Source organism: Equus przewalskii, chromosome 32 (assembly GCF_037783145.1).
Source record: "Equus przewalskii isolate Varuska chromosome 32, EquPr2, whole genome shotgun sequence".
In the NCBI taxonomy this organism is placed as follows: domain Eukaryota; kingdom Metazoa; phylum Chordata; class Mammalia; order Perissodactyla; family Equidae; genus Equus; species Equus przewalskii.
The window spans coordinates 13433979-13442939 of NC_091862.1; the positions used below are offsets into that span (position 1 = coordinate 13433979).

At 37.0% G+C, this 8961-nt stretch overlaps 1 protein-coding gene across 1 annotated transcript in view; it reads right to left on the minus strand.

Moving 5' to 3' along the window:
- OPRM1 (opioid receptor mu 1) overlaps positions 1 to 3221 on the minus strand; it is a 57207-nt gene extending 53986 nt beyond the window's left edge. Inside the window, exon 1 of the mRNA XM_008529101.2 lies at positions 2633 to 3221. Coding sequence (XP_008527323.2) covers positions 2633 to 2925 — 293 coding nt within the window. The 5' untranslated portion in view covers positions 2926 to 3221. The remainder of the gene's footprint in view (positions 1 to 2632) is intronic.
- Positions 3222 to 8961: the final 5740 nt, after the last annotated feature.

An 8961-nucleotide genomic window follows, 5' to 3' on the forward strand; every position in this document is an offset into this window, starting at 1 on the left:
CATAGCCATCTGAGCCTCACAATTCACTCAATGCATTAAGATATTCCAATAAACATTGCCTTAATCTGGTTAGAAAACTGTAACTACTTGACCACTTAAAAATATTTGTTGAATTTTAAATAATAGCATCTAAAAGACGAGCATTTCACCTCAATACTTTAATAGAGGCAGCATTATACTCCTCTTTTTAACAGGAGCAGTAATATTTCTGAACTGGCCATTTGGTAGTGAAAACATCACAGCCTGAAGGCAGTCCAGTTAAACATTCTCAGCTAAATAGACATACTTTCTTCAATCTCCAGATGCTTTCCTCCTTACTTCTTTGGTCACTGAACTGTCTATTTTTCTGTTTCACAGTCATATTCCCAAAGGGTTACCTGACCTTGGAATTAAACACCTGACTTGCCACAGGTGGGTGTTTGGGGTGACCTTTTAAATCATCCTGCATTTTGTTAGAACTTGAAGTACAGAGAAAGAAAGCATAATATCATGTTCTCAGTAAGATATAAGGTCACCCTCCTTCTCCAGCTCATGAAGAAGTCAGAGGTAATGCCTTTAAAACAAACTCACCCAACTAGCAATCTCTTAAACACTGGAATAAGACAAATCTGTTTATTTCACAGCCAGTTGGTGCTCCACTGGCTCTTTCTTTACAGAAAAGTATAAAGTAGAGGGGAGAAAAATGAGGGAGGAAAATACCAAGACAAGAAACAAAAAGGAATGAAAGATTATGTCTCAGATGGTAGGATTTCTAGATGCTTTGGTAATTTCTCTTCATCCTTATTCTCTAGGATCCTGGACACAAATTTGGGATAATTTATTATTTCCACATTATTCCTGCTAACTAAATCTACTCTGTTAACCTTTTAGTTGAATTAACTCAAATCATGATTTGCCATCCTGATAAACGGAAGATTGTATTGGTTAAGAGAGATTCAGTGGGATTGAGCTAATGGACTATCTGTCCTTGGAGAGATAATTTCTATTTTCTGTGCCTCAGTTTACTCACCTCATATAAAGAATCCTTAAGGTCCCTTCGAGCCCTATAAGCTTATTATTCTATGAATTTTCCCAGGAAAAATGAGAAACATATTTTCCCTTCAAAAGGCAAGACTTTAGTTATGATTTTTATTACCATAACTGCAGAATGAGACATGGTTTTTATCTTTGATATGAATCTTTGTATTGGATAACATAAAGTAAATGTTTTAAAAAATAAATGCTTCCTTGATTCTCTTCCTGGATTATTTTTTTCTGTTGTTAGCCTTTTCCTCAATAGATGGTGCTCTTTTCTCAGAGAGCGCTACTTATCTTATTCCTCATCAGGCCATCAGGAAAATTAGTTTTACTCTTTAACAATTATTAATTAAAGAAATCAGATATATAAGTAGAAAGAATAGATTGCAAGCAACTTTCAGTACCTTGATAATGAAAGCATAACGGGGAAAACAATTAATGATTAAAGATCTCCATTGAAACCAGAAATATTGCTGAACAGATGAAGCAAATGTTGTAGCTACATATGAAAATGCCATGTTCACTACATACGCAGAACCCTTAGTAGGAAGAAGACCCCAAATTAAGAGCCATTTTAAAGTGTTAAAATATTTATCTACTTTAACAAAAGTAAATATATAGTATTCCATATTAACATGTAGGACTTGAATATACACATCAACACTAACACAATCTAAATCATTTAATATTGAGAGCTTGCACACTCTTTACCAAATAAACTTGGAATTTCTGGCTAAATAGAAGGTGGGCCACAAACTCTTTCGATATAATTTAAGTGGACTAAAACACTTTTTCTTTTTTTCAGATCAACCATTACAACTTCCTATATCATAGTTTATAATCCAGAATTATGCTACTTTTGGTCACTTCCAACTGGTTCTCACTTTTGGAGGCATTGAAAAACAGTCACGTCCTTTGGTTCTCCTGAACTGCACTACCTATTTCGGATTCAGTTTGTGACTCTCCTAGTAGATGTGCAGCTGACAGATGCTGACTGCTCTAGGCAATACAACTGTCATGTTTGTTACAACAAAGCAACACTATTTACTGTGGAGAGACAGCAGGAAAACTTCCTTTATGAGTGTGGCCTCAAGATGGAGGGAAGAGGGGGAGTATAGGCTACTGTGACAGGGAAGGGGATGGGTGGGGCGGTGGTGGAGCAAAGTATACCCAAACCAGCAGGAGTAGGAAAGTTGCCAAGGTTCATCTCTGAAAAGAACTGAGAAGGAGATCTGGCCCTCCAATTAGGGAAAACGAACTAGAATTCCTCTTCCATTACTCATAAATTACGATTTCCTCAGCTCCTGCCAAAGGCTGAGGGGCTCTGTGCCCAAGAGCCCTCTTGACTCAGTATAAGTGAGCTCTAAGGTAGAGAATTTTTTTTGCCAGAGCTTTATAGCTTTTACCAAAGCAACTTCTCTGTTCCTGAAAAATAGAAAAGTAGATTTTTGCACTCAAACAGCAACCACTCTATCCACTGTCGTTCCCACGTTCTCCACTGTTTACCTCCCTTCTCTCATCCTCCCGCCAAACAGTCGGTCTGGGGACTCAGGTGTCCCTTTTTGCCCCTATTAGCTGCTGAAATCTCCGTTCGGACCCCTGGCACCTTCCTTACCTGACAATCACATACATGACCAGGAAGTTTCCGAAGAGACCCACCACGCATACGATGGAGTAGATGGCCATGATTGTGATGGCTGTGATCATAGAAGGACTGCCGGTCGGAGGGCACAGGCTGTCGCTCCCGCCCAGTTCGGTACGGTTCGGACCGCATGGGTCGGAGAGGTTGCCATCTGCGTGGGAGAAGTTGACCCAGGAACCGGGGCTGGGTGCTGGGGAGCAACTTGAAGACTGCGTAAAGGGATCATTGCAATTGCTGGCGTTTGCGGGGACAGTGCTGCTGTCCATGGTGCTGACGGCCGGCTGTGACCACGATGTGAGGTAACCGCGAGCGCCCGGACTGTTCTGGTTCCACGCGCTTCAGCCGCTTCCTTTAGCTGCTGCCACAGCTCCTGCTGTTTCTTACAGAGACCATCCCTGGCGGAGCCAGAGAGGAGCAGAAGGGGATAGCTGAGCATCTGACATTATCCACTGCTTGCAGCCCCCTCCAACCTTAGTAGTTCAGAGAGAAACATCCCCAACCCCAAACCGCTGAGGGGAGGGAGGGCTGTGCAGGATCCAGAGGCTGGAGGGGAGGGAGGAGAGAGAAGGGTGGATTTTGCGCAAAGCGATCCAACGGACTGATCCCCCCACTTAGCACGGGCAGTGCAAACATCTCTAAGGAGGGACAGAATCGGGAAAGGAGTTGGAGGGAATGGGTGGGGAGTGAGACAGAGTTTTTGGTAACAGTAAAGCATGAAAAGGGAGTTTGACATCACTCCATTTTTCCAGTGCCATTTTCTCTGTACAGTATGACAGGAAAGACATTGGCCTGACACAGCCAGGGCAACTCTAACACCCCAATGTTCTTCCATCAGTACTACCTACTGCAATCATTTGGGACAGGGGACACAAAATCTTCTTATTTAGTCCTTCTTGCCTTAGTCCTGCACATTCACAATAAGGTAACCATGTTTTCATATCATTAAATATGAATTTCCAACCCTTGAAACCTGCCTGAACAAGAGAGAGCCTTTCCCTGAAAAAGAAATGAGAAACAAACTTTTGTAGGGGGAGCCTATTGCCTTTACTCCATATCCCTCAATTTCTCCTAGAGTAGACACTCTAGTTGTGTTTGATTTCCATCCCAGTGGGAAAGAAGCACAAAAATTGGTTACAGAAATCAGAGGATTATGGCATCCAGAAAAACCAGTGAAAGATAATGATGATCCTCCACATCTTAAATCTCATAGATCCATTTGGAATTACTAATTATCTGTCTTATCTCCAGAGTGCCTACAGGGACATGCACTTCTCAGTATCAGGTTGTCAAAACCAAACAACTTTGCATTATTTCTGTCTGTTTTCTAGTGTAGAGGTCCCAGAGGGAACTACATAGACATCTGGAACTGAAGTGGTCCACACAAGGTTGAGGAATTAATACATTTAAAAATTTGATACCTCACTTTTAAGTCCACAAATGCTTCTATTTTAGAAATAAATTTGTAAATCAACCAGGGTTAAGGGATTTTTGTTGTAAAATTAACACTAATTCTGAAGTAATTTTCATTTCTGTATATGTATATGTTTGAGCATGTATTTATCTTTTAACAATAAACATTAGCATTAAATATCCCCAGTTGGTCATAGAAAGTCACACTCTTGGGGAGCAGGGAGAAGGGTGGGTTAGGGAGCTTGAAGGGAACATTTAATTCCAATATTATTTTTATCATTTTCTTGAAAACAGGTAACTCATAGATAAACTCTACTAATCATAGGTTATTTTGCCAATTTCAGTATTATTTTAATCCTCTTACATTAAAGCATTTAATTTCAACAATAAAAGGTTATAGAGATCTGGAGACTAATAAAAATACCTTGCCACATATTCTCCTATAAACTAATATATCAACTCACTCACATTGAACTGAAATTCCCTGCCATTGTTTAGTCTCTTGAGGACAGACAGAACCGGTACAAGCTTACTTCATATGAAAAACAAATAGACACAACGTAATAAGACCTGACGTTGGAGTCAAATCATTTTGTGAATCTTAGATTTGTAACTTTTTAGCTATGAATTTGGATATGTTACTTTAACCTCACTCAGTGACAGTTTTCTGATCATGTCAAAAACATGTTAATAATACCTCACATGTCTGGTAACAGGATTAAATGAGATGCACAATGCAATAGTAGTTGTTTAATAAATGATAACTGTCATTATTACACTTTCTATATTTGAAAACAACTGAGTAGTCTCTTCTACAAGTTAAATGTTGTCTTCCTTCGACTGTTTCTGATAAGATGTGGTTTTGAGTTTTTTCAGTAGCCTTGCCTCTTTTCTATTCACATTATAGTTTGTATCTGCTCTTAAGGTACAGCTCTAGAGCTAAAAACAGTGCCCTAAGTTTGGTCTGACCAATAAAAACTAAACAAGATTATAAACTTCCTCTTTCTGTGAATACAGGTATCAAAGGGTCCCATTCCCTCTTTTTTTTTTTCGAAGTCACACTGCTGTCTTGACTCTCTTTAGGTTGAGTATTGACAAAATTCCCTAAACATGATACAAATCAGTTAAAGAAATATTTATTAAAGGTCTACTTTGGACCAGCTGCTGAATTTAAAAAAGACAGAAACAATTACTTAGAACACAGAAACTTACTTATACCTGATGAGTCATGTTTTTCCTCTCCTATAAATTTATAATTCTTCTAGAGGGATCTGAGCACACCATAAATTTTTTATTTTTAAATTACATCTTGTTAGATCCAGTTCATGATTCAAATCAAACAAGATCTTTCGGAATGGTGATTCTGTCATCTGTCGTATGCATACTTCCTACTTTATATATTTTACTTACCCTCCCAGCTTTATGCTTCCTGAGAGCAGGCCCATTCGCTATATAGTACTTAATACATAGTGGACTCCCTCCCCCAGATCTGTGTATTAAATATATATGTATATGTACATATATATTTTAATTCAATTGAAAAATAATTATCGTGTTTCATAAATGCTACAGACTGAATGTGTTCTCCCCAAATTCATATGTTGAAGTCCTAGCACCGAATGTGATGGTATTAGGAGATGAGGTCTTTGGGAAGTAATTAGGTCATGAGGGTGGAGCCTTCATGAATGAGATTATTGCCGTTATAAAAGAGACCCCAGAGAACTCTCTAACTCTCTTTCCGCCATGTGACGGTCCAATGAGAAGACAGCAGTCTGGCGGTCTGCAACCCAGAAGAGGGCCCTTACCTGAAGCTGACCATACTGGCGCCCTGATCTCAGACTTCTAGCCTTTAGAACTGTGAGAAATAAATTTCTGTTGCTTATCAGCCACTCAGTTTACAGCATGTTGTTACAGCAGCTCAAACTGACTAAGACAATAACATCATCTGAAATAATCTGGGCGATTTTTAAATGGCACAGTGTGAAAACAAAATACATTTATGAATACTTTTATGAATACTTTTATGGTACCATTTTGTCCGTTGTAACTCAGTGTGTTCTGTTCACCAGCCAGGATTTAAATGTGTAAACATATTGACTGGCCATGTGACTTTCCTTCTAGAGTTACTGTCAAAGAGCAACTCAATTCCCATTGTCCTTTTCTGGAAATATTATTTGTTTTTCATTCTATTTTACAAAAAGTGTAATCATTCTGTGGAGAAGGAATTTGAACTTTGTATTTCAACTATATGTATTTTTTTCTTTTCTCTCTCTCTTTTTTGTTTTTTGTGAGGAAGATTGGCCCTGAGCTAATATCTATTGCCAGTCTTCCTCTTTTTGCTTGAGGAAGATGGTCACTGAGCTAACATAGATGCCAATCGTCCTCTATTTTATGTTGGTTGCACCACAGCATGGCTTGACAAGTGGTGCTAGGTCTGTGCTGGGATGTGAACCTGTGGACCCTGGGCCACTGAAGAGGAATGTGCAAACTTAACCACTGCAACACCGGGCTGGACACTCAGCTATATATTTTTAACCGTAATTTGATGTTTTCCTTTTCTACTACTCTTTCTCCAGTTTCATTAAGGATAATTATTATGTCTATTTTAAGTGTAGGATTTTCTGGACATCATTGCAAGTCTTTCCTTAAATTGTACTAACATCTACATCTCAGTATCTCCCATCTATTCAATACACAACTTGGAAAAAAGAAGAAAAAAATTTAATCTCTTTCAAATATCTTCAGTCTTGGGAATCCCAGAGAAGAGCTGTTATAAAAATAATAAATTAATACCTCTTCATATATAGTATAAAAGGACCTCAAATTCCTCCTATTTTGTTATATTATACTTCTGACCAGAGTTGTCTCAAGTCTACTGTGAAAGGAGATGGGCTGTAAATAAACGAGTCAATTTATTGCAAGCCTAATTATTTTATATAACATGGATTCTAACCATATAACCTGTAGTTTCCTTGAGGCTTCATATGTTATCTGATTAATAGGAATATCTGCCATTTTGTTGATAATTTTTGCTTAGACTAGATTTTCTATTTGCAGAAAGAAAAACTTATCTTTCAGTCAACATTTAACATTGATATAAAAGCCATATTATATAACATTTTTTCATTAAAATATTTTCTCCAAAGCCATGTGTTTAGTAATAGTGAGGATGAATCCCAGGCAAGTGCTAAAAGTCACTCCTCTTCCTTGTATTTCAAAATATGTTGGCTTTAGTTATTTGTATAATTGCCATCATCTCATACTTATTTTGATAGCTTTGTCCTGATTTTTTTGAGAGTAGCTGTTAATAGAACACATGATAAACAGCTGTTAATGAGGAATACAGACATAAACACTATGGGTCAAGCTATTACAGTGGTTTGAAGCACATGAAAAAAGGGAACATCCAAGATTTCACTGGAAGAATATTTTATGTGTTTGTTTACAGATATTTTCTATGTTACCTAACATCTAAATCGGTATCACTAATGAGAACGTAAATGCATTACGATACAACGTTATCTTAGATCACTGCAGTGTTGTGTAAACATCCAGTGAAATGGAATAGGTACTCTCATTTATGTGGTAAAAATAAAACAAAAAAGAAGAAAATACTTCACAACTACCTCAACCTGATAAACCTAAGAGAGACATCTGGGATAGAGTGGGCCAAAGTCCTGGACTTTAAATTTAAAAAGCAGCTTGAAATCTAGACTCTGCTATTTACTTCCTTGTGACTTAGCTAAAATTGCTCATGCTTCCTGATACTTGGTTTCCTGTTCTGTAAAATAAAAATATGAGAATCAACTTCAAAGAAGTTTTGCAGGATAACTTGTATATGAAAGAATTTATCCTTTGCCTTTTGGCTTTTTATATCTTTGTATGTGGCCTGGAGATTAGCAAGAAGAATGATCAGAAATATTACACTATGTTTAATAGCACAGAATTGACCTTACAGGACCTGATTCTTTTAAGGGCCTGCAGATTGTGTCGATGAGTCCAACTGCTTCAAATAATTCATTTAAGCAGCTAGTTTAAGTGGGCCATGGATCTAAATGTCTTTCTTAAAATCTGGAACCTCATCTCTATTTGAATCTTGCTCTTCACTTTTCAGTTATAGAGGACCACCATTTCTCCAGTACTCTCTCTTATCACTTTATATTTAGAGGCACAGTTGTCGGATTTCTTGGTCTCAGGACTTTTTTACACATTTAAAAATTATTGAGGATTCAAAGAACTTTTATTTATGTGTGTTGTCTTTATCACAATTTATCGCTTAGAAATTAAAACAAAAATTTAAAAACCTTTATCAATTCATTTAAAATAAGAATAAACCTGTTATATGGGAACAATTTTTTTAAGAAAAAATCCTATATCTTGTAAAATAAGAAAATATTTAATGAGAAGAGTGGCTTTGTTTTACATTATGCAATTAGTTTTAATGTCTGGTTTAGAAGAAGACATTTGGATTCTAATATCCTCTTTAGCATTTGGTAAGTTGCGATGTTTTTTGGTTGAAGTATTTGAAGAAAATGTGGCCTTACACTTGTGGTTGGAAAAAGGAAGTGCATTTTAGTGGCCTTTACAGATAATTGTGGTTATTTTTCTTTGATAATAAACCCAAACTTAAGTGCTTCTTTCTTAAATGTTAGTTGGAATATGGAAATTGAAATCATATCAGTGAATTTTTTGTGCTCTGTTACATTAAAATCAATTGGTCTATCTTCCACTTTGAAATAATCTGCTACTCATGCATCATTTTGTCATGCCTTGATCATCTGAAAAATATTGGTTTACTGGATTATGTTAATTTTCCAAATGCTGAAACATTCCATTATATAATATTAAAAATCATATACCTTAATATCACCACTGATAATATAGGAAATTTC